We start from the raw sequence: 25,766 nt of genomic DNA on the forward strand, positions 1-25,766 counted from the left end.
TCCAAAATAATGAGTCCAGGCTGAACAGAGGAGACCTGAAAGCAGATTTAACAGGGAACAGACCAGACCATAAAGCAGACTAACGTGGAGGAGGTGGCCAAGTAACCAATGTGTCCTCGCCTCCTGGCTTCGTACCCGCCTGTCTGATTCAGAGTCCTCATCGGCCTCGGTCCACGTCACAGGGCGCCTGTTGAATTATTGAAAAAAAAGACCAGTGTGATCCTCAGATGTGGATGAAAGCCGAGGAGAGAAGAAAGGTGGAGGGGGGGTCATGTGAGGAGAAGGTAAAGGGAGAGGCCTGATGGGGGGGGGGGGGGGGGGGTCTTCAGAGCAGAGGTCTTTGATGTGGTCTCTCTGTGAGAGAGGATAGCAGAACATCAGTCAGACGATGAGGCAGCTGATGAATAGGAGTGCTGGTTCAGGTGGACGAGTCAGAATCAACCCCAGAAGTTCAAATATGTATTCCAGCCAAATACTCACACGATCGTAGATTACAGGACGCGATTTAACTATAACGTTCTTTTTCTCTGTGCCGAGTTTTAAATGTAGTATTTTTTTGACCTGCATTTGTGCAGATGGGATTCTTAAAGCTGCTACGATCAAGGAAACGGGCTGAACTCTTTTGGTTTACGGCGTAAAACGCGTTTGTGTTCGGTCTCGCGTTGCTACCGTAGTGCCGTTTTTCGGCTGCACAAACTTTAAAACCTACTATGCACTTCCTGATCGGCAGCAAACAGACAATTATCAACAAGCTGCTGATCAAAGTGCGTTTCGCAGGTAAAAAATACCTATTTTTTTACTTCAGGAGGTGGAGGAGACCCAAACTGAGCTTTAAGCAGAGTGGAATTACACAGAAACTACTTCAAACTGAACCTTAATTCCCATGTTTATCGGTGTCTAAATTACTAATGGGAACCTTTTTTTAAACAGGTCAAGTATTCAGCAGAACGTCTGGGATTTATACTAAACGGGCTCTAATGTAAATAACTACGGGAAATACATAAATATGCGTGGCTTGGAGAAAAATGGAGCTACAGCGCTGCAGCGTTCTGTAAAACTGGGACCACATGTGCAAGTCAGCGAGTCGTCCGCCAAGAAAATGACTCAGGAAAAGTAAACCAGAACCGAAGCAGGCGTGTCTGTTCAGTGTACAGGGAAGTTACCAAGCAGGGGATTTATGTTTTCCTCTGAACTTACTCCAGGACCCTCTGATGCTTCATATAATGACCGCTATTAACTATTTTTTCCTGGTCCTTGGAAATAATTTGACGGGTCTTTTCTTCTTCTGAAAGATCACATGACATCATATACCGTTGTTCTCTCTCGTATTTACCATTAGGCCTCATTTAAACTAATCTAGAGCTTTACTTCCCCCCCCTAAATAAGGTCAATAAGTCTTGAGGACAGTGTTTCTACTAAAATAACTTCACGACAAAACAGCAACATGTAATTTCTCAAACTTCAGAAGCTGTGGCTCAGCTTTAATTGCCGACTCGGGACATTAGATAATCTGCCTTCCCCGTTGAGGGGGGCGGCGGTCAGGCCTCCGCTGTGTTACTGTAACACACCGCTGGAGGATGTGGGCGTGTTACATGCAACCAGTTACGAGTATTCATTCAACATTCCTTCTTTTTTTCCCTCCTCAGCTCGTTATGTTTCACCTCACTTTCACCCTCGTCATCACCGTTTCTCTCTGTTTCAGCTGGAAAGACGGTTTGGGTTTCTGCGCGCTCATTCACCGACATCGTCCGGAGCTCATCGACTACGGGAAACTTCGCAAGGTGAGCCGAGTTATCGGATGTTGACGTGACAAACAAACCACCATGCTAGCGCAGGTTCTAGGCTTGTTACAGTGATTACTACATCGACCAATGTCCATGCTAATATCCTCAGTAATGTCAAGTTAATTGCTCTGGAAAGAGTCTATTTATTATTCTATTATTATCAAATCAGTGGTATAATATGGTCTTAAAATGACATCCATGAATGTCTTATGTGTCATCAGACTGAAGCGTCCCGCTAAGACACAATCAAGTTCACAGACATGAATAATAAAGTTATTCTCTATTAAATCCCCCTCATGTATCATCAATGTACAGCATCTGGTGGTGAAATAGACAAAAACATCAAACTGGAGATAATTAATAAGTTATTTTAAAGTGTTTTCCTTTTTTAAGAGGTTTTCATTTCTGACTTTTTTTATTTTAGCAACAAAAGGTAGAATAAAAAAGTTTACCACTTTATAGCACAGTGGCATTCTTAAGTCTAACGGTCTTGCTGTTGCCAGGACGACCCCATGACCAACCTGAACACGGCCTTCGACGTGGCGGAGAAGTACCTGGACATCCCCAAGATGTTGGACGCGGAAGGTGAGCAGGCCAACGGTGGAATGATGATGACTTTTTTTTATTCCTATGTTCAAAGACCAAAATATTCTCTCTCAGAAGCCTGGAAGTCTCCCTCCCTTAGGCGGGGTCTGCACCACCCTGTATTTTTTTATAACTTCCTTGAAAACCCAGCAGTCTGACAGCGATTAGGTCTGCAGAGGTGTGACGACGTGCAGCGCTTCCACTCTCTCCTTCATCCCTCTACACGGCTTCTGATGAATCACAGTCGCCTCTGTGCCGGCTGTGGTGAGAGTTTAACGTGCAAGAGGAGAACCAAAAGTGACCAGAACCTCTTCCTTTTCCACCACTTGTTTTGTTGCAGCCTCCTCATGTTTCTGAGAGAAGATATTTTGGCCGTAATGCTCACACATGCAGCTGTGCACACAGAGGGAGACGCACATCCGTCCTCTCTCCGTGTCAAATACACTCTCCAGACAGATTAACATCCTGGGTCTTCAAATACCGCATACATTTACAAGCTGTATTTGTTGTTTAAATCAAATCCTCTCCGATCAGCACATCTGGACAGCTGACACAGCTGGACACCGCCAGCAGCTCCACTTCCTGTGTCGTCATGAATCTGTGTTTAACGACCCCCTCCCTGACCTCCTCTCCTCCCCCGCAGACATTGTGGGCACTGCCCGTCCCGACGAGAAGGCCATCATGACCTACGTCTCTAGCTTCTACCACGCCTTCTCCGGCGCCCAGAAGGTATCCATGGATGCGGCGTCCACCTTCCTTCTTCCTCCTCTTCCTCACTCCCTCTCGCTCCCCCCTTCGTCTCTACGTTCCTTCCTAACTGCACTCCTTCTCTTTCTGCAGCGACAACTCCTCCTTCACTATCCGCATGGCGCACGCCACCAAATGCATGATGGGACGACAACTCTGTTCTCAGAGGCGAAAGAGCACAAGCGCATCTCCGGTCTACCTCGGCTGTTGCGGGCGCCGCGGGTCGGCTAACCCCCCCCCCCTAATTAGGGTTTTTTAGCTTGAACAGAAGCTGAGCCGTGTGGGAGGCGTGACGAAGTTCGTCTGATAAATGATGATGATTGCCTGTGATAAAAGCCACAGTTGCTGACGGAGAGGAACAAATTAGCTGGAAGTTTCGCATGGTGGGGGGGGGGGTTAAATGGATGCTTGTGTTCAGCCTTGAAAGTGACAGCTTAAATGGAGGGTGGAGGGATGGATGAGAGTAGAGCTGGCACTTCAAAAGGCGAGCGGCAAGCTGGCGTCTAATTTAGACTTTCTCCCCCTTGTTCCTCGGCGAGAACGGAACTTTTAGTATCTGCTGCATAATGAATGAGCGTCCGTTAGCCTCGACGCGCTACGTCGAAGGACAACAGGAAGTGTGAGGAGCAGAGCGTCACGAAGCAGAAGTTACATAAGAGTCGGGTTCACTTGAGAGGCCCGGCAGAGAGAGAGAGAGTTTCAACACAGCTGTGTTTAAGCAACTCGGATTTCAAGAGAAAAAAGAAGAAAAGTCTGTTTATAACTGGACGGCGTGGAGAGGCGTGGACTCTGAGAGATGACGAGGCTAATTCTTAAATTAACAGAAAAAAGGAAGTTTAGAAGTTGAAAAAGCTATCCCTCTATTAAAAACTTCAACTTTGCTCTCCTTCGTCCTCCATATTTGACAGATGTTGGCAGATATTTCATCCCAAATCCTTTTTGGTGTATATTTGGATGAACTGCCGGGAGCATTTGGCTTCAGTATATGAATTAATTTGTCTGAAAAGATGCAAAAATATTCGTCCACTCACTTCCCACTTCAAATTCAGTCCCATTTATCCAAAGAAATCCATATGAATACAAATATATAAATATATATTTAGGGAAATTTTCCCTTAAAAACCGACCGACTCGAAGACCTTCTAGGTAGACCGGAGATGACTTGAGCCCCAGCTGTTTGCCTCCTCCTGTGATTGCGCCCCCTGCTGGCCCTTGTGTCCCTGCACTCTTTTACTCTGCATTGTTCTCTCTTCTCTGTCCTCTCCCCCTTCCTCTGTTCCCTGGGCAGATATCATTAGCACCTTGAGGCCAGATGAGAAGGCCGTCATGACTTATGTGTCGTGTTACTACCACGCGTTCTCAGGCAAGCAGAAGGTGAGAAATGACATTTAAAATACATAAATAAATCTCAAAAACAACACTGGGACACCTGCCAAAAGTGGCTGGCGTAGGATTAATACTGTCGTGTTTGCCAACATTCATTTGTTGGCTGCTAACATGTATTATATGTCACCAAAAATGTCAAAAAACATCTTAAAAAGCTTGAAAGTTTGCCTGTAATCATTATTTTTTATATTAAAGCTTCACTTGGTGACTTTAATAAAAACTCTACATACAAATAATCTATGAATAAATTCTGCCTCCCAATGACTGTTTTAAGACTCCACCACGGCCGACGAAAACCAACCAATCAGAGCCGAGGAGTCTCTAAACGCAGCTGTCAATCACAGCTCCTGAGCTCTGATTGGTTGTTGGTGGAGAACAAAGCGGAGCTAAAAGGAGAGTGAAAGATGGCGTTCCTCCATCACTGCTGGATTCTTAAATAAAGAAACACTTATTTACATATAGATGACCTCTCTCGCCGTGATGAACGATTATGATGTCATACGTTTATATAGCGGCGACCAAACTCTTAGTTATTAATTTAGGGGAATTTAAATGAATAACTAAGAGTTTGGTTATTCAACAGCAGCGTATTGATCCTCGATAAAGTGCCTCAACATTTCTCCTCCGCCAGCATGACGTTCTTACACTCTCAGCGGAATATATGGAGCCAATTCTCTCTCTCTCACACACACACACACACACACACACACACACACACACACACACACACACACACACACACACACACACACACACACACAGATACACAGGATATCCGCTAAGCCTCCTGTGTTTAAAATCTTTATTAGGATCCACTTCTTAATGGGGCACTTGAACCTCCCGAGCAGCAGCAGTCGGGAGAAGCCACCGCAGGCTGGCATGGATCCCTGGTAGAAACGGGGGAGGGGCGGAGGAACTCAGACTGTTACCTCCGGGGCAGGAATTTACCCATAAACACCTTCACCTTGAGAATCCTAACTTTACCTTCACAGAGAACGGGGCAGCGTTATGTTACACTCTCTGGTTTTGATCGTCAAACAAATATATCATTAGTTATAATATAATTAAATCTGTAGCTTCTAAAATAAATGCAGGGTTTTAAATCGTTATTGGTGACATTTCTGGGGAAACGGGGCAACTTAATGAGCTGTAGTTTAGATTCTTTTAAAGCCGATTCTGGGGATTTACACAAAATTGTTTGGCATTTGGTTGCTTTTAGGAGAAAATGTATTGAATTCATTAAAATGGAATGAAGGGATTTAGTGTTTCCACTATTGGAAGTGTGTTTGGAACAACATGTAGACAATTTACAGAAACTATAATTCAAAAGTCTGTAGTCATTATGTGTTATGTTACCAGAAACTAGAAAGATGCTGAAATACAACAACGGAGAGAGAAAACGAGCAACTTAATTATGTGTTTTTTACTTTCAATACATTTAACGTAAACATTAAAACTGCTCTAAAATATGATAATGTGTCAAAGTTGTGTCCACAGCTTGTTTACGCTGCCCCCAAGTGGCCAAAAAAACATCTATTGCAGGTTTAAATGCATAAGGAAGTATATGATGTCAGGATTTTAAAATCCTGGATTAATGTACCTGATAATATAACTTCATCATCTTTGTTTGGATTGTAGTCTCAAAACTTGGGAAAAGAGTTCTTTTCGTTATTGAATATAATTAAACGAAAAATACATTTTTAATGAAAGTGTTGTTAAAAGACCTTCTGGGTTTTGTGAAAGATAATGAGCTCTGTGATTAAACACAATGATAATACATGAGAGAATCAGAGTGAAGCCCCCTGCAGGTCCACTTTGGCATCACAGCTCAACTGTTGGATAGTTTTGGCCTTAAATCAATCCTTCCGTCGTCTCGTCTGCGTCTGATGTCAGGATAAAGTCATCCTAGTCGAGGCTCCTGGCTGTCAGCAAACAAGCCGGCATGCAAACATTCGCTCGCAGAAGCAAAACCTGCAGCTCCTGGCAGTCCTTTTAAGGCAGGCTGGTCCTGTTGGACCCCCCCGGAGCATGTCTCCCACCGAGCCAAGTTTCCCCTGTGATCTCTGGACAATGGAAGAAGTCCTCTGGGGGGGAGACTCTCTCTAAAAGGACACGAAGCGAAGCTTTGATATAAATTCAGCTCCCTGTCTTGTTTTTTTAAAGAGGGAAATCAATAGTGGTGCAGTTTGGGTTGATTCATGAGTTACACATAGTTTTATTTGGATTTGAACTTTTCCAAAAAGTCTTTTATTCAAGTCTGCTGCATGTCTTCCACACGTGTCGCTTGAACTTCTCTTTTCTCCCGTTTTCCAACGAGCTTCCCTGACCACACGTACTCCCCTCGAAGCCAGCGGGTTTACCGTGTTGTCATGGAAACTCCGCCTCACTCACTCATCGCCAGTCCCGACGATGCAGACCGACAACGCCAATGTTAAGGCAATGTTGTGTCATGGATGAGTCCCTCCTTTATTCCCCACCGGGATGTTTTTATCCTCACGGGAGCCCGGCTGTGCCGCTGTATCCCCCCGGGACTCTGCATGCAGGAGCCGAGGCTCAAATAACACGGTGTTGATCTATAAAAAGCCTGGTGCAGAGAGACAGGAGCCCCTACACCTGGCGACAGGTACGACAGGATGCACTGTGTGCTTGTTAAAGCTGGAAACAGACAGATTATCCATCTAAAGACGTGTCGGTGACATCGGCGGTGTTACCGAGGAAACGTGGTACAGTAGATGTCCTGGTGTTTATGACTCCGGTGGGAAACCTCTGAGTGCTTGTGTAGGCAGAGTTAGATGGATGGATGCGGGTTTTAATGGCGGAAATCATTGTGAATGTAGAAGTAATGCATTAAGTGTTCCACTTGAGTAAAAGCAGACTATTAGCAGCAGATTTGTATTGATTTGAGAGAGAGAAAAATAGATTGTTACCACTTTTATACAGTTGTCAACCTGTGGAGGTTTACAAGGATCATCTCACTAATGAAAGGCTTGCAGGGAATATACAACTATTACGAATTTAAGCAAAGGTTTCGTTGGAGAGGACTCAGCATCATCAAATACAAGAGACGTGATAACCTTCTCTTATGAGCCACTGATTCATATATCACACATTTCTGCATCAAGGGAATTCAAATGGCTTCATATTAAACATCAAAAGTGACAAAGTGCAGCTGAAACGTGTCATAAAAGGACAATTAAATACAATCATTTAATAGAGAAACTATTAGAAGTAGAAGAAGACAGATATAAAGTCACAGTGCGCTGTAAGAAATGATCTAATTAAAGGCAGTGTTTTAGTTCTGACTCTGGGGACAGAAAAGCAGACCTGACCCCGACCACCTGAACCAGACCACCTGAACCAGACCACCTGAACCAGACCACCTGAACCCGACCACCTGACCCCGACCACCTGAACCAGACCACCTGAACCAGACCACCTGAACCCGACCACCTGACCCCGACCACCTGACCCCGACCACCTGAACCCGACCACCTGAACCCGACCACCTGAGACGTCTGGATGGTTCAGGATGCAGCAGAAGATCACAGATGCATTTTTTTTGGCCTTAAACCATTCAGCGTTTTATAATCCAACAGTCGTATTTTTAAATCAATCATTTGACTGACAGGTGTCACTTTCTTCACCGCTTTGTTATATTTTATTCTTGTAAATGCAGATGTCATATATACAGTATATATATGTATATATATGTATGTCATATAAAAGTAGTGGAGTGATGTATCCTCTGAAACGTAGCGAGGTAGAATAAAAACAGTGGCTCTAATGTAAAGCACACATTCAGCACCTCCTTTACTTTCCACTGCTGCGAATCTCTCACTTCCAACTTTATAGCCCAGAACCAAAAAAAAAAAAAAAAACAGCACTCAGCTCTGGTCTCACCCCGTTTCCCTCGTCTTCCAGGCGGAGACGGCGGCCAACAGGATCTGCAAGGTGCTGGCTGTCAACCAAGAGAATGAGCAGCTGATGGAGGACTATGAGAAGCTGGCCAGCGATGTGAGCACTCCCCGATCCTTCCTCTGATTGTCCTGCACCTCCTCTTGTCCATCTGTCTCCCTCCTCTCCCTTGTTGAGCCGCTCCCTCGCCTCCCAGCCCCCCACCCCGGGGGTGTGTGCTCTATGCAGGTGCAGGGTTAGGACCACAGAGCACCAGCGTAGCCATGGCAACGCTGGTGGTATAGAAGAGTTTCCTGCTAGGACTGTGTTTTTAGATAATTTACTCTAAATACTTTATCTAAAATTTAAGATTTATGATTCCAGTTGTTTGTCTTATGTGATTATAAACAGAATATTTCAGTTTTATTTATTATCTATAATGAAAACAATAGGGCTGCCTCATCTTTTGTCGATTAGTCGACCAATTGGTAATTTCGGTCTTTGTTGACTAAGAATTCTTGAGTCTATTAGACTCTTTTTTCATGCTCAGTGAATTATTTCTCAGAAACGTCTCAGGGGGGAAAAAACAAGATTTAAAGTGGTGATTTTGTGTGATTCTTTGTGGAGAAAGTCTCATCCTGTACTCTTTTCCCCTCGTTTCACACATTAATTACATCCACCACACATCATTTACTTCCCTGTTCCCTTTTATCTGCACGCTTCTCCTTTTGCATCTCCATTTACTTTCCCCTTGAATGGTACTTGTTTCTCCTCCATCCATCCTTTCTTCTTCTCTCTCTCTCTCTCTCTAACACACACACACACACACACACACACACACACACACACACACACTCTGCTCCAGCTGTTGGAGTGGATCCGGCGCACCATCCCCTGGCTGGAGAACCGCCTGCCGGAGAACACCATGCAGGCCATGCAGCAGAAGCTGGAGGACTTCAGAGATTACCGCCGCCTCCACAAGCCGCCCAAAGTGCAGGAGAAGTGCCAGCTGGAGATCAACTTCAACACCCTGCAGACCAAGCTGAGGCTCAGCAACCGGCCCGCCTTCATGCCCTCGGAGGGCAAGATGGTCTCGGTAGGTCACAGGAACTACAAACTCCGCTGCCGGAGGGTTAGCTCAGCTTCCGTGAGTCCCGATGCCGGGGAACATCTGATCCCGCTTTCAACCCGGGACTCACTTGGTGGCTTGTTTCAGATCTACAGTCCCAATCTGGCCGAGAGTATCGTCACCTACATAGATGAATCTTGTTAATAATTATTTATAGTTTCTCTAATATTTCCAAGCATGCGATGAAGAAAACTGCAAACAGAAACGTACCATTTGCAGATATCTTTTGGAGCTTCCATCTAATTTAAAGAGCCGGTGTGTAGCATGTGTATTTCTTCAGTTTTTTTGTCAATAATACATTTGAAGGTTATTCTTTGCTTTGTACAGGACATCAACAACGCGTGGGGAAGCCTGGAGGGGGCAGAGAAGGGCTACGAAGAGTGGCTCCTCAACGAAATCCGCCGGCTGGAGAGACTCGACCACCTGGCGGAGAAGTTCCGCCAGAAAGCAGCGATCCACGAAGCTTGGACCGAAGGTGAGAACACCTGGACGGGAGGATATCCAGCTCCCGTGTTTCAGCCTCATAGCAGTGAGCCAGGTCGGTACATTTTTCTCCGTGTCGCCCCCTGCAGGTAAGGAGGAAATGCTGCAGAAGCACGACTACGAGACGGCCTCCCTGTCGGAGATCAAGGCCCTGCTGAAGAAACACGAGGCCTTCGAGAGCGACCTGGCTGCACACCAGGACCGCGTGGAGCAGATCGCCGCCATCGCACAGGAGTTAAAGTAAGACCGCCGGAGCCAGGCATGATGGGAGAATAAAAACAAAAGACGATTACGCTGCTGCCTTCTGTTGATCAGCAGAGAAGATTAGATCATCTCTCTCACTCCCACCATCTGGTGTATTGTTTGTCGTTTATTATCTGCAGAATATTTTCATCATATTCACTTAATTTGCAGATGAAACACAAACCAAGCGAGCGATTTTAAAGAAACCCTTTAGAGGCTGATAGAAATGATGATGATGCCGGTGCTGATGAGGACTCTCCTGTGTGTTTGTGCTCCAGTGAGCTGGACTACTACGACTCTCCCAGTGTAAACGCTCGCTGCCAGCGGATCTGCGACCAGTGGGACGCGCTGGGAGCCATGACCCAGAAACGCAGCGAGGCTTTGCAGGTGAGACGAGGATTTAAAGTTGCCGAGGAGTCTCTAAACTCCTGAAATGTTTGCGTTTGACTGCCGTTCTCTCCTCCTCGTTGGCGGCGAGAGCAGAAATAATTACACTTTTGGAGATGAAAGCGTTCTCCGCTGGGAAGGGATTTGATTTTCAGAATCTCCCGCTGGTGTTGAAAATCCTTTTTTAAGTTTTATTTTTTTTATTTGTGAAAATACAGTATAACCCCAATCCGTGGTATTATATATATATATATTTTAAATTCTCCACAGAGGACTGAGAAGCTGCTTGAAACCATCGACCAACTGTACCTTGAGTTCGCCAAAAGGGCGGCGCCGTTCAACAACTGGATGGAGGGCGCCATGGAGGACCTGCAGGACACCTTCATCGTCCACACCATCGAGGAAATCCAGGTGAGCACGGCGAGGACGTATTTAACACGGCACCATTACAAGGAGTAGGGAAATACTGTTATTGGCTTTAAATGGCTCTGGACAGAAGCAGGCTGGCTGATTCTCTCTGTTTATGCTAAGCTAAGCTAACTAATTAACACGCTTACATTCACCAGACAGATATGAGAGATATATCCTAAACAAAATATCCTTTAATTTAAATGTAAAGTCGGGAAGCCTAACCTTTCTTCATTTTTTATCCTTTACAATTTATGCTCATAATCTTTCTTTTTTCCTAATTTTATTGGTCTTATTTTATTTGTGACTCCTGTACTTTTACTGTTGCTTTTTAAAAAGCTGAGACTAAGAATTTTCATTACTGGTAAATAATGCTTGCATTTCTACCAAGTACATAAATCAATGATAAATAAATAAAATTATCTTGAATATTTACCTTCAAATATAACTAGTCTAATGTAATGTAAGTATGATTTCTAAATCAATCAACCTCACAAACCTCGCTCAGAAACCAGACTCTCCCATCCTTATGTTTCATAAATGTTCTCAAAAAGTTAGTTTAAGTTTGGAAGATTGGAGGAAATCAATTTCTCTTTCAGAAAAAAACAAAATGCCTTTATTGTTGTTTTTGTGGTTTGGATGTTCATTTCCTGTTTGGGTCGTTCCCAGGGCTTGAGCACGGCCCACGAGCAGTTCAAGGCCACGCTGCCAGAGGCCGACAAAGAGCGCCAGGCCATCCTCGGCATCCACAACGAGATCGCCAAGATCGTGCAGACCTACCACGTCAACATGGCGGGCACCAACCCCTACACCACCATCAACCCACAGGAGATCAACGCCAAGTGGGAGAAGGTAACAAAGCACCGTCGGGAGCGACGGAAATCCATCTGGAATCTTTGTGTATCCAGAGGAAGATCTCATCCTGCAGTTTCATGTCTGACACACTCCTCTGGTTTGTTGGCAGACATGAGTGGCTTTTATTTTCTCATTTAGCTCCTGGCAAGAAGGCAAATAAGTGTATTTAGTGACTAAAGCACATTTAAAGGGGCGGGTGTGTAGCATTTCTGGAGCTCTTTTCCCAGAAATGAAGTTGAATATTCATAACTGTGTTTTCATGAGAGAATTTAAGAATTGTTGTTTTTTCATTAAACTGTTTCTAAGGTAGCCCTAAAGGGACAAACCAGACACAAGAAAGACCTGTTTATGGTTTTTACGTTACCTGAAGGCCACTTTAGGTCTCCGACACGCTTGGGAAGGGAGGGGTGACTAAACCCTTCACACTGCTGCTTTATGTATTATCCCAGTAATACCCTCTTAACGGGGACATATGGAGACTGAGTGTCTCCGCCCACAGATACCTTTCCCAAGGTGTTTTTCAGAATAAAGGTTCATTCATTTTTTTTTTTTTACATTTACAAGTTCGAACCTGAAAATTAATACGAATACGACTCCTTTAATGTTTGCCGGAAAAATCTCAAATTGAACCACTTTTGCGTCTGATGTAACGTTTAAAGGAAGCCGTCTCCGTGACGACTGCGTGGGCCGGTTCTCCGTCAGCTCCACACTAAACCAGCCTGGCTCCTTCAATAAAACATTTTTACTGCCGGCCCCAACTTTGCTTTTTATTAATGGGACAAGTTTGACAAAATATGTGTCAGCGCTGTGGACGGGAGGCGAGGTGATGAGTCATCCTTTTGTAGCGGACAGTAGGAACACAAAGCTCTCAGTCTGTAACAGGTTTTGGGTTTCCCCCTGGACTCTGCAGGTCCGGCACCTGGTCCCTCAGCGAGACCAGGCTCTGATCGAGGAGCACGCCCGGCAGCAGAACAACGAGCGTCTGCGCCGACAGTTCGCCAACCAGGCCAACGTCATCGGCCCGTGGATCCAGACCAAGATGGAGGTCAGTGTGGGCGTGTCTTTAGTTTGTGTCGTTTTTCAGTCGTAAACTTTGTGTAAATTTAAAATAAGAAGCAGTAAAACGGTTAACGACTGCAGTGTGAGGGGATTTAGAACGGCGATCTCATGTGGTCACTGATACGTCCACATTTAGTTTTATGAAAATCCTTTAAATGTGAAAACGGGCTGTTAAGAGTCACAGAGGCTTCACGGGATTTGCAACATACAGCATGAAATTAGAAAGTTGGATATGATGAGAGTGTGACCTCTGGTTTTTAGTTTCATTGCTGCGATGCTGGATGTTCTTCTATGTGCGTTCCAATTAGACACAAATAAATGCGTTTCAATGCATTTCCAGCTCCTTCTAAATGTTCCCCATCAGGCTGTTAATCAACATTTAGGTCCCATTTAAACGTCTTAAGATGCTTTATGAAAATGACTCTCAGATTTTTACATTGTTTCATAGTGAGAGTGGAGATATTAAAAAATATTTAAAAGTAATACGTTTTAACTGAGCTCTCATTTCTTAAATGTTCACTCTTAACACATAATTTCAGGTCAAAATGTAGAGAAAATTGTGGTCTTTAATTTAATGTCACTGTGGAAGCAAACAGATCAACACATTTGGCCTCGGGAGCCTGACAGCGAGACGATCTCCAACCAACAAATGTCTTTACTTCTTAACTTTATCACGCATTTAAACCAGCAGTTTAGCATCAGTTCGCTTTGCAGCGATCGATCCCGTTTGTCTCGTTTGCAGGAAATCGGCCGCATCTCCATCGAGATGCACGGCACCCTGGAGGACCAGCTGACCCACCTCCGCCAGTACGAGAAGAGCATCGTCAACTACAAGCCAAAGATCGACCAGCTGGAGGGAGACCACCAGCTCATCCAGGAAGCTCTCATCTTCGACAACAAGCACACCAACTACACCATGGAGGTAAATCACTAACTCCACCATGGAGGTAAATCACCAACTACCCCATGGAGGTAAATCACCAACTCCACCATGGAGGTAAATCACCAACTCCACCATGGAGGTAAATCACCAACTACCCCATGGAGGTAAATCACCAACTCCACCATGGAGGTAAATCCATCCAGACGCTGCTGGTTTAAAGACGAGGAGCGAAGCGAACGGTGGCAGGATGTTGCACCGCCACAAGAAAGTCTAAAGCTTAACTTTGCTGACGTAGCAGTTTACCATCCAGCTCCCCAGTGTGTATTATTAACTTTTTGGCTCATCTGACAAGTGCTGTGAAACTATAAACTCCTGCCTGTCTGCCAAGACTTATTTTTTACTGCCCAATAATTCATATTAATGTTGTAATTGAAATTCTGCACACTGACTGAGTCGTGTGTGTGTGTGTGTGTGTGTGTGTGTGTGTGTGTGTGTGTGTGTGTGTGTGTGTGTGTGTGTGTGTGTGTGTGTGTGTGTGTGTGTGTGTGTGTGTGTGTGTGTGTGTGTGTGTGTGTGTGTGTGTGTGTGTGTGTGCGAGAGCAGATTTAAAGTGTGAACGCCACATTTGTTAATGCATTTATGGAGCCAATATATATATTTTTTGCTGGCTTTTTAACTGAACTCTTCAGACAGAAGGAAAGCTACTGATGTCGATGTGTTTAGTCCCCAGAGACCCATAAACCTCTTTGATAAAAAAGGCTTTGAGCGGTTAGTGTGATGGGAATCTGAACCTAACGAAATAAAAACTATATTCTTTAAGAAAAACTGAACTAAAACTAATTAAAATTAAAGTAAATGTAATGTAATTTCATTTGAGTTTTTTAGCTCTAATATATCACAACCAAAGAAAAGAAGAAAAAAAAAAAGTCTGTCACGTCTCAGAAATCGACGTCCAGCAGATGGCGCTGTGCTGCAGTGTTTCACATCGGACTCTGAAGCAGCGGGAAGATGAAACATTAGAACCAGAACCTCACAGAAACATCAAAACGAACCCTTTTCTGAAAGACTGAAACTGAAGTAAAAGCACTCTGGAAACTCATAAAAACCCAACTGAGAGTTCAGGTCTGTACATGCTGAACACTAAGGAGTCTGGCTCCTGACCCCCCATGCAGGTTTTACTTCCAGCTCCTGTTGAAACTCTGAGCCTCTTCTACGGCCCTTCATCTCCCCCGTGTCTTTGTCGTGTCTCCCTCCCCCCTGCAGCACATCCGTGTGGGCTGGGAGCAGCTACTCACCACCATCGCCCGCACCATCAACGAGATCGAGAACCAGATCTTGACGCGAGACGCCAAGGGGATCAGCCAGGAGCAGCTGAACGAGTACCGGGCCTCCTTCAACCACTTCGACAGGGTCAGTAGTGGTGCAGACACACGGGGGGGTAGTTCACTGGCTGAGCGTTGGATCAGCTGATCGATGCCACTCTCATGTCTGTCTGTTACATGTGTTCCTGGCTAGTGTGGCCAGCTGTAAAAACCACCACATGTACAAGAGAAAACACCCGTAAGCCTTCAAAGCTCCGTATAATCTATATAATGCCATTTCATATTAAATAAATACACTAATATAAATACATGTGTATTTATATTTACTTTCATTTTTATATTATTGTTATTTGATATATTGTTAGAGCTAAATGCTAAGCTAACCCACTGCTGGCCTCATGTTCACTGTACAGACGTGAGAGTGGCGTCGATCATCCAACGCTCCGCAAGAAAGTGAAAGTCCACTACTTTTGTCTTTTATATATTTAGACGGCATCGACCGAGCGAACGCGTTGAGGTGAGACTACGTCTTGTCACGCTGCCGGAGGGCGGGGCTTAACGGCGGCCCTGCTTACGAGCCTTTAACCACGAAGAGTGTGCAGAGTTTGTGTGTTTATTGACCTTAACATCACCGCTGGGTGGAAAACCTTCATCACAAATCAGTTTATTGTGAAACACAAGAAGGTCTGCATTCAATCAGGATCATAAATCCAGAGCAACGGAAACAGAGAATGTTTCCATTGAAGTAGAACTGCTGACTCCTCCTCCTATTGTTAATCAATACCTGAGGTCGACTGACGAACCTGAACATTTGTTTTATATTTCAAGGCGTTTGGTCGGTGAGAATTACTCATCAAACTTAAGTTAGGTGGAGAATATTTCAGTCTTTTAATGCCATAAATCGATTCATCAGTTCATCAAGCAAGTGTTTCAAACATGCAGAGTTTTGCTTCTCAGATTTTAGGATTTGCTGTTTGTAACTTTCGATTATCTTTGGGTTTCGTACAAATGGAGCTCTTTGAAGACGCCTTAGCTATTTTCTTCACAGTTTATGGACTAAACAATTAGTAGAACCATCAGGAAGATAATCACAGTGAGAACAGTCTTGAGTGGAGCTGTAACGATCGCTTGCTTAAAGCTTAACGACGACGACTAAAGCGGATTCATTGATGATAAAAATAGAATAAGTGTGTTTACATTTCCGTTCCAACGTCGCGGTGAAATGATTGTGATCTGTAAATTGTTTGACGTGTTTTAACGGAGCGATGACGAGTACGTGTGCCATCGGCGACGCGAATGACCTCACTTCCTGTCGTCTGCCTGCCACACTGCACCTTAACGCCTCTGAATGCCTCCGCCACCGTGTGTTAACCTGCCACGTCCTAACGAATATGCACTGTGTTCTCTGTTTTCTATCTCATGCATGGCCCCTCCCCCATCACCCCCATCACCCCCCTCACCTCCTTTTACCCCCTCCACCCCCGTGCATGGTGCACTCCCTCCACCCTCCACCCTCCACCACCACCTCCCCCCCCGTCCCGTCACCCCTTCACCGTCACTGACACCACTGTATGTGTTGCTGCATGGCCTGTGGCCCCCCTCGACGCCTCCGCCTGGCACTGGCCCCCCCACACCCCCCACACCCCAGGACCACTCGGGCACTCTGGGCGCGGAGGAGTTCAAGGCCTGCCTGATCAGCCTGGGCTTCGATATCGCCAACGATGCACAGGTACTCCATCGTAGCCGCAGCCCCGCTGTGAGAGGTTTAACTGGTTCTTTTTTTTTCTCTTTCTTTTGTACTTCCCCCCCCCCTCGTTCTTCTCGCCTCCCCCTGATCTCCATCTTTTACTGCTCCTCTTAACTCCCACCACCTCGCAACGTCCACATTGTGGTTTATTGCGTCTTTCCTCCTTAATTCTGCTCCTCATCTGTCCTCTTTCCAACCGTTTCCCTCCGCTGTCCCTGCCTCTCCCTTCCTCCTGGTTTCCTTTGTCCATCGCTGACCTTGTAGAAGAGATCAGGAGTCATGGACGCGGAAGACTTCAAAACCTGCCTTATCTCCATTGGTTACAACCTGGTAAAGCCACGAGCACTCCTCAAGTATGTTTGTTTGTGTGTGATGAACGAGGCCAGTCGGAAACGGTAAACGGTAGATGTGACCTTAGTTTTACGATTTTTTTAAAAATGTAGTAATGAAAATGTTGAAGGTTTGTTTTGCATAGAACTCCTTTTAAAGTAACGTAATATCACTTATATCCGTCACTTGCATTTTTCTGTGTTGCCGTGGGGGGCCGTCACCGTGGCAACCGAGCCCTCACGTTCCCTCTCTGTTGCCGCCAGGGTGAGAACGAGTTCTCCCGCATCATGAGCATAGTGGACCCCAACCGGATGGGCCTCGTCACCTTCCAGGGCTTCATCGACTTCATGTCCCGCGAGACGGCCGACACCGACACCGCCGACCAGGTCATGGCCTCCTTCAAGGTCCTGGCAGGGGACAAGGTACGGTCACAGCCAAGACTTTAGACAGCTGTAATCAATAGAACTACTACAGAACTTTCCCCACATCTCCCAGCTTGTTGTTTTGGGGGTTTCAAGAAAACTTTACTATTTTGGTTCACTCATTAGTGTCGTTTTTGGCCTTTAAAGATCAGCTGAAAATGTTTCTCGTCCTCGACAGAACTACATTTTAGCCGACGAGCTGCGCCGGGAGCTGCCTCCAGACCAGGCGGAGTACTGCATGGCCCGCATGGCCCCCTACACGGGCCCCGACGGCGTGCCCGGGGCCCTCGACTACATGTCCTTCTCCACCGCTCTGTACGGAGAGAGCGACCTCTGAACACTCGGGACCGCCAGCCTCCCTGCTCTGATCACCGCCACGTCCTCCGACTGCCCCCCCTCCACCAAACTCCTGTCCTACTACGCTCATTTTTTGTATGTCTCTGGCCTTATCTCTTCATCATTATCCTCTGTCTCCTCCTCCTCCTTTTCCCACCTCTCCAGCCTCCTCACTGCTCCCTCACACTTTGTCTCCGTTGTATTTGCTTCCCACGCAATGCAGCAGCTCTCCAGGTTTACAAAGAGGGAGAGAGAAAAACGTTTGTTTCTGTTTTTATTTTCTTGTTGTCATTGTTTTTCTTCATAAAATGAATAAAGTTAACATATTTTATTATACTGAACAAAAAAAAAAAAAAGGTATTTTTCTTCACCTGATTGAAAATAAGAGACAAAAAATTGTAATAAAGAAAAATTGCTATACTTTCTCTTCTTATTCTCTGTTTGCTGCAGGGATCCCTGATGGCTTTAATGGATTTACTTTGCATTTAGCTGACTTTCTGGAAAGGAAATGCCGATATCATATAATTGTGGGCTACAGTATGTTTGTATCCATATTTCCCTGGAGAGGCCACTCTTTAAAATAACGATGCTGGCCTAAATCCACCCACAAGTTAGTGATTACCTGCATGGAAAGAAGACAATGTATATATATATATATATACACCAAATGCAAAATTTGTGTTGAGTCTAGAGAAATATTATGATTATGGTAGGTATGCTAGGTATGAAGTTTTGGTCTGTGGTTAACTGTCTCAGAAAAAAAAACACTTTGAACACGATGGGATCTCAATATTCTAGGATAAAACAAATGATAGCCTTGAGGCTCAGATCATTTCAGTTTATGCTGTGATGTCGTGAACATTGAGTGTCTGAGGCCCAGAAGCAGTTTCCTGTTCTGATCAGTTGGTCATCCCGCTTTGAAGGGTAGCACATGAAACATGCAGCGCTGCAAAGCTCCACTCGGCTAAATTAAGTGGAAACACCTGAATGTGTCGGCGGGAGTGTGGACTGAAACCAGCGGGCTGCAGAAATGGTAGGAACGTATTTAAAATGTCCTGTGTGTCGCGGGGAACGGTCAGTGGTGGTGCGGGTTCGTGCAATAAAAAGGTGCCTCCAGGTAGAAAGGTGTGATGGACTGCAAGAAACCAGAAGACAACTCACGAAACCGAATTAAACGGTTAATAAAATATTCGAAGGACAAAACATCGAGAGGAATTTTGACATGTAATAACCTTGATTTCTGGTATTTTCTCTCGATATTAAAAAAAAAAAAAAATGCATTTCCCATCGCCATCACCGCACACACACGGTGGAACCTTCGATCGCGTCTTCGCTACCCGACGGACACCTTTGTGCGACGGACCCGTCCAGGAAGCGCGTCCCGGCTTTGACCTGCCCGGTGTTTTCATCCGTAAAATGGACTTGTAGCCGCAGAGAAGAGTCATGTTTACCCTGAAGGCGATGCATAAAAACAAAACGATCAAGTATGGAGTTCCCATGATTGTAAGTAACTGTTAGCTTACTGTATTAGCATATTTACTAGCGTATAAGCTAACAACAGCTAAGTTAGCACTTCCCAGCTTCACAACGCTGCTGTCAAACGTTAAAACGTGAATATTAAAGTCTAACTATGTCCAGGTTATATTTCCCGTTCCCTCTTTTTTAAGACTGCGTGTTTAAAAACACGATTTATCGCTAGCTAACTAGCTAGTCGCCTCGCCGATGTTAGCTTTGAGTTTGACAACCTGACGCTGTTAAATGGAGGTATGACCGTAACGTTATGTGCTAAAGCGTAAAGTAGAGGTAATCCGTGGTGCTATATATATACTTTACACTCACAGTAAACCCAGCAGCACCAGAATGAATGTGTTGTGGATGTTTTTTTTTTAGCTGCTCGTAGTTGGAGGTTCCTTCGGCCTGAGAGAGTTCACACAACTCCGCTACGACGCCCAGAAGATCCAAAAAAGGGTTTGTAGTAAATTAACAATCACATTACACACATTTGAGTCGCTGCTGATTCATGTGACACAAGAAACTAGTGTAAAGAACCACCTCACAATCACTTTAATGGTCAAAGACGCAGCAAGTGTGCAATGGCTCCGCCTAGTGGTGAGACACAGAATCGCACGTGGGATCATGATTTCATCCAAGAGGAGTGTGTAAAAATAGCACACACAGAGATGTTTGGGATCGTCTGCGAGGAATGCTGGGATCTCACACTGCAGTGTGGTTTTATTATGCTTTTTATTTATTATAAGAATTACATGCAATGTTTGGTGAGATACATTTACATTTAGGGCATTGTCCAAAGCGACAATAAGTACATTTGTCAAAAGAAAGAAACCACCCACCCACATTATCGCCGATAAAGTAAGAGCGAAGTGCTATGATCAAAGTGCTACAGATAAGAACATAGAAGTGCATTATTTTTTTTATTTCTGCTCTTGTATTTTTATTTTTTTTCATTACAAGAGCAATAAGAGAACAAGCCCTAATAGTTCATTAAATGACAGGCACGTTTTCGCTCTACTACTCGGACAAACGCCAGTGCATGTCATGGGGGGCGGCAGCCAGATGGCAGGGGCATCTTTTCTTATTACTGTCCATGTGAGGGGGGCACTAGACTGTGGATGATGGCGGTGGAGGGGGGGGAGGCAGCGTGCCCCTGGCAGCGTGCCTGTGCAGCTGCCCCCACACGGCTCGCTCTCTCCTGACGGAGGCCTGCGGCGGGCCGAGCCTCCGTCCTCTCAGACCCTGTGGAGTGAGGATTCGACTCTGCTCAGCGTGTGTGTGCACATGCAATTTAATGCATGGCATATCTGAGCGCTTGTCAGAATGCGCGTGATTAAAACCACTCTTGCGGTTCTTACTCGGAGATGTTATTAGCCGATTCCATTATTTTGTTCTCGCATGTATTTGCCCGCTTTATATCATTAAAACCGCTGTCCAAGGGTTAACTCACTGTATGATCCAATTAGCATTTTCTCTTCAACCATCTCATTTAGCTCGGAGGAAGAGATGAACTTGAAGGCCTTTTCTCTTCTCCCTGTGCAGGTTTTTGATACTCACAGTTTGCTTTGAGGGTCAGGCTTCTGGCAGTCGAAGGAAAAACTAATAACACCTCCATAGCAGGCACCATACTAATTACTTGGGCTATTAATTCCCTGGTCCGACGGCTGCAAAATATTCGATATATTATTTATTTGCTGTAGTAATGTAGGTCTAATTTAAAATCAATCATGGAATTATGAAACTCATCAGTCACCCGAGTAACTGCGGCATTATTGCTGTAAAATATTAGAACTCATTAAAAGTAATGAATCAGAATGGGATTCATTTCGGTCCTATTCTCGGGCTAAATCAATTTGAATTGCAAAACCCAGATGGCTCCATCGGGCTCTCTCTCCCAAAACCTTCTGACACACATTTTTTTTTTTTTACTTAACCTGGCGATGATGCCAAATCAAGCAGAATAATTCAGAGGGTAAAAACAGGGTGAATTAGATCCTCCCTCCAGGTTTGGAGTGGCTAGACTTTGACGGCGGTCTTCGCTGCTTATCTTCTCCACGTAAAGGTTGTGAGCCTGAAAACGACTTCCCCTCTTCTGCAGCTGCATCATTTCTACATTAAAGAAATAAAGATGCTGCCTCAGTCAAACGTTGCAACCATACAAACCTCTGAAAGCGTTTCATTCTTTAATTCTCTTTGAACACTAATGACTATTGTTTGAATCTTTGCTCCCTGCCAAAACAAAGAGCCCCTCAACATCTTTGACTTTCTTCTCTCCCTTTCCTTTGTTTGCTCCGTGTTGTGTTAATGCGCAACTCTTTTCTCCTCCGCTCTCCCTCTCAGCTCGATCCTTCACTGGAGGCCAAAGTGAAGGTGGAGAAGCAGTCGGTCATGCTGGAGGAGCAGTACGAGGTAAGGAGACAGAAGGCTGGGCACGCTGGGGGGGCTGGACACTAACTGGGCTGGTCTGTCAGCAAGAAACAGGACTTGGTTAACAATATGTGAGTGTCATCAACATGCAAGCTGTTTTAAAGGTTGGCAGAGGAGCACATTCGCCCAAGTATCTTTAAAAACTAGTACAAATAAAACATTGTTATATAGTATTTTACAGTTTTTTATATATCGTTAGCCTAATAGCATAATTGCCTAAGTCATTTTTTGGCCAAATTGAGATATCTGCCTAACCTTCCTCTCCTACCACTGCTGCATCACCTTGCCTTATTGGCTATGTCCTCAACCTATCAGAACACTTTTTAGAGTCCAAAATCACTATCTGCCCAAGTCATCTTTTTGACTTAGGCATGTTTGCCGGTATAAACAAACATGGCTGATCGCATAAGAAAGTTTAACAGAAGTGAAGCATTAGATCTTCTCTTCAATTCATTTGGTAAGCTGGTTTATTCCTTCAACTTTCTAGACAGTAAATGTACTCTCAGTCAATCAAGGAGATTAGGAACTGTGTGTTTAAACTTTTAATCACAATTCTGCAACAAGATATGATGTAGTGTAAGAGCTAGCTTATGCTAGCAAAGCTTAATTTGAAGTGTTGATTTTAAGTGTTTTGACAAGAAATACAAGAAGTATTCTTGGTAATATGGTCTTTTTCAAGTCTAAGTCTTTTTCACTTTAAGAATGTGGCTGCATTATTTGATTTAATCATCAATCATCATATTTGCATTTTCATTCTTAAAACAACTTAGGTGAGTGTAAAAAAAACCTAGTTGAGGTTAAAAGAACTTAGTTAAGGTTAAAAGAACTTAGTTAAGGTGAAAACAACTTAGGTAAGGTTAAAACAACTTAGGCAAGGTTAAACTTTAAAACAACTTTGTTAAGATTATACTTTAAAACACCTTAGATAAGGTTAGACTTGGTTATGTTATCATTATATACATATACTGTAAGAGAAAAAAATGCCTAAGTCATGACATATTCTGCCTAAGTCACTTTTATTTGTTATGGAGTTGATGTTGTGTCTTTTTTTTTTTTTCAAACTTGTTCACAGGTCTGGTTGAACTTGCTGTTACATTATCAATAAAAAATACCAATCTGCTTGCTAGAAATTGTGTTTTTTCTCTTTTTCCGAAAACGTTCAAATATGACTTAGGCAATTATGCTATTAGGCTAACGATATATATATATATATATATATATATATATATATATATATATATATATATAGGGGGGTTAACTCTGCAAAGGTTCTGCTGCAGATGGGTGTGAATCGTTTCAGAAAGTTCCAGAAGTCGGATTCAGCCTTCCTAATCCGACGTAAGAGATGCGGGGGGGTTTACTAAAGCTATTCCCCAACCTGACAAGCTGTTCTGAAGAAGCACTCCAGCAGCTCAACGCTCGCATCCTCTCACCTGCGTGACAAACCAGACAGATGGTCCAATCCTTGTGCATCTGGACATTTTCAGAGCACGTTTCGTGTTCACGCAACAGCTCATGTTCACGTTTGCAGAGCTCATATCGTCTGGTCAAATATGATTGAAGTGTAAACCTCGTCTCCTGTCTGTTTTGTCCTTTTTCTACAGAAGATGAAGGAGGTAAATTTGGGCGAGTGGATGAACATCCGTGGTCCTCGTCCCTGGGAGGACTCCAGGGAGTACCAGGAGCAGCAGCGCACCAGGCAGAGTAAGAAGGACTGAGGCCACGAACACACTGCAGCAGGACGGAGCGGATAAGAATGGAAGGGAGTCTGGCGGTGCTGCGGAGGCCGAGGAGCTGCAGCTTCCGGGCGTGGACTCAACCCGAGCGGTTCTTGGCGTGTCGGACTTTAAACTTTTTCTCATCGTTTGGAACAAGTTGTGGTCTCTTCTCGCTGAAACTCTTTCAGGATTCGGGACTACGTGACGCCACATGAGCCCAAAACCTTGTAATGAATTCAAGGTTTGGTCTTCATCGTTTCACATAAATCACCTGTTGGTCGTTCTGATGATTTAAAAAAACAAACCGTAGGTGGCACATCTGTGTGTTGCTGCACCTTCCACTTCACTGTATGACTTCCACGTCTCAATAAATTATCTTCTTATTGATCCAGATTGTTACTTATACTGTTTTTTTGACAAAAGCTCGTCATCTTTGTTTACAGCAGTATCGCATTGATTTACCAGTCAAAAGTATAAAAGAATAAATAACACAACAGTCCGGCCTTTCCTCGGGCTTTATAGGTGTCGACAGTAATCTGTTTCTCTGACAGTTATTACTTTGCAATGCGGTGGATTTATTAGGTTTATAATGGAATTGTATTACCTTTTTTTTGTTCGACAAACCAAAAGAACATGTTTTTTTTTTCGCTGCGAGTCTTCAGATTGTACGTACGAGTAATGTTGGTTGACTGACGGGTAATGTATGTGCTGCCTCACCTCGTTCACTATGAAATGGGGTGTAATGAATATTCTTCAGGTGGCGAGGTCTGTATGAAAATGTCCTGGGATGCATTTTTCCGTAATCACTTTTTTTATGTTCATGATTTTCAGTCATTTTAATACCCAGCGTTTCTCCGGCTCGGGAATTTACGGGACACAAACAGCTCGTATGTGAGGATTAATATTATTTTTTTCATGCGTGATGGTTGTACGACTGGAAATCTTTGGCTTTTGTCGTCACGGTTGTTTGAGTGTCGGGCAGAGTCGCCGCTAATCCACCGAACAGATGAATCAAGTAATTTGTCACGAGGATCGGTGCCTCGGTTCCTGAAGGGAACAGAAGCACTTTAATCCCGAGTAGTCGCATGTCGGTGCGTCTGTGATCTTAGAGGTCCATCAGGCTCTTGTTCTGGAGGCTCCGGAGGCCGTTTGGGTTTGTAGATGTGTGTGAAAATGAGAGTGCAGGGAGGATGCTGCTGTTTGTAGCTGTGGAGAAATATTGAGCTTGATGGTCGATGAGAATATCTGACCTGCACTTTGGAATATGAGTTCAAGAAGAAGTGTCCGACTTTGAAAAGCCCACAAAACGTCTGCTCTCACAGGGACTCTTCCTCCGGTAGAATCCATCCCATTATGATTCATATCCGGGAGACAATAACTGGCCTTATATGGCTGCGCTTTGAGCTCTACATTTCATTTTAATGTCTCCCTTTAAATAAACATCCTATTGTGTTTATTAGCCGTGTGTGTGGTGAACCATCCGTAACCTCACTAGCTGTGCAAAGTCATCCCGCCTCACGGCTTCTCCGCAGAGCGCCGCTCCCACTGAACCGTGTGAAGGAGGCTTTAGAGCGCCGGGGCGGAAGACGTGTTGCAGCTCGCCGCCGTTCTTTTAGGAAGACGCGACGCGGCGTCGGAAAGCCTGGACCGTGTCGGGTCGGTCCGGGAGGCCTCGCCGCCGCGCTCCACGACGAGTCTAATTTGAGGAGGGTCCCGACCTCCTTCACGTGCCGTTCAATTTTTCATTCGGAAATGCAAGAAAACGCCATCAAATATTAATTGGACACGGCTAAGAAAAGGAAATCAACTTCAATATTCACTACTTTGAAGTAATGAGGTCTTAGAAACAAGAAGCATCCTTTGAAACACTTAAATAAGTGTAATCCTTTTTTTTGTCAGGGGGCCCTTCCAGCTCCGTGGCCCCTAGAATCAGACAGACGTCTCTTCTGTGAGTCAGATTGCCATCATGGCTCCGATGTGGAGACACTCTGCAGAAGGAGCCGTCGGCTCTCAGCCTTCTTGGCCGGTGATGAATGAACCCCCCCAGTAAGATCAATTACTGCCGGTATTCTCTCACAAGAAGATTACAGACGTGATTATTCCGTTCCA

At 44.6% G+C, this 25,766-nt stretch overlaps 3 protein-coding genes across 10 annotated transcripts in view; 2 read left to right on the forward strand and 1 right to left on the reverse strand.

Annotated features, from left to right (window-relative positions):
• Positions 1-18,420, forward strand: part of actn1 (actinin, alpha 1) — a 44,236-nt gene extending 25,816 nt beyond the window's left edge. Inside the window, exons 6-22 of one of the 6 annotated variants that reach the window (XM_084012854.1) lie at positions 1,703-1,781; positions 2,288-2,369; positions 4,405-4,490; positions 8,424-8,516; positions 9,262-9,492; positions 9,853-10,000; positions 10,098-10,248; positions 10,530-10,638; positions 10,909-11,049; positions 11,716-11,898; positions 12,812-12,946; positions 13,703-13,882; positions 15,107-15,253; positions 16,814-16,894; positions 17,177-17,242; positions 17,506-17,664; positions 17,843-18,420. In XM_084012854.1, coding sequence (XP_083868980.1) covers positions 1,703-1,781; positions 2,288-2,369; positions 4,405-4,490; positions 8,424-8,516; positions 9,262-9,492; positions 9,853-10,000; positions 10,098-10,248; positions 10,530-10,638; positions 10,909-11,049; positions 11,716-11,898; positions 12,812-12,946; positions 13,703-13,882; positions 15,107-15,253; positions 16,814-16,894; positions 17,177-17,242; positions 17,506-17,664; positions 17,843-18,001 — 2,230 coding nt within the window. In that variant the 3' untranslated portion in view covers positions 18,002-18,420. Of the gene's footprint in view, positions 1-1,702; positions 1,782-2,287; positions 2,370-3,012; positions 3,099-4,404; positions 4,491-8,423; positions 8,517-9,261; positions 9,493-9,852; positions 10,001-10,097; positions 10,249-10,529; positions 10,639-10,908; positions 11,050-11,715; positions 11,899-12,811; positions 12,947-13,702; positions 13,883-15,106; positions 15,254-15,654; positions 16,074-16,813; positions 16,895-17,176; positions 17,243-17,505; positions 17,665-17,842 lie in introns of those variants that run through there. The other 5 variants (XM_084012853.1, XM_084012851.1, XM_084012850.1 and 2 more) reach the window with 5 other exon arrangements.
• Positions 1-25,766, reverse strand: part of cnih1 (cornichon family member 1) — a 196,164-nt gene that overhangs the window by 144,389 nt on the left and 26,009 nt on the right. The window lies entirely within an intron of this gene.
• On the forward strand, positions 19,323-24,048 carry cox16 (cytochrome c oxidase assembly factor COX16). 2 transcript variants are annotated; one of them, XM_084012868.1, is made up of 4 exons: positions 19,325-19,503; positions 19,891-19,968; positions 21,853-21,921; positions 23,544-24,048. In XM_084012868.1, the coding sequence occupies exons 1-4, from the start codon at positions 19,444-19,446 to the stop codon at positions 23,655-23,657; spliced, it is 321 nt and encodes a 106-aa protein (XP_083868994.1). In that variant the 5' UTR covers positions 19,325-19,443; the 3' UTR covers positions 23,658-24,048. The 2 variants fall into 2 exon arrangements, with proteins under 2 accessions (XP_083868995.1, XP_083868994.1); XM_084012869.1 differs by lacking the exon at positions 19,891-19,968 and having other exon boundaries at positions 19,323-19,503.

Source organism: Eutrigla gurnardus (genome assembly GCF_963514095.1).
Source record: "Eutrigla gurnardus genome assembly, chromosome: 7".
Taxonomy (NCBI): Eukaryota; Metazoa; Chordata; class Actinopteri; order Perciformes; family Triglidae; genus Eutrigla; species Eutrigla gurnardus.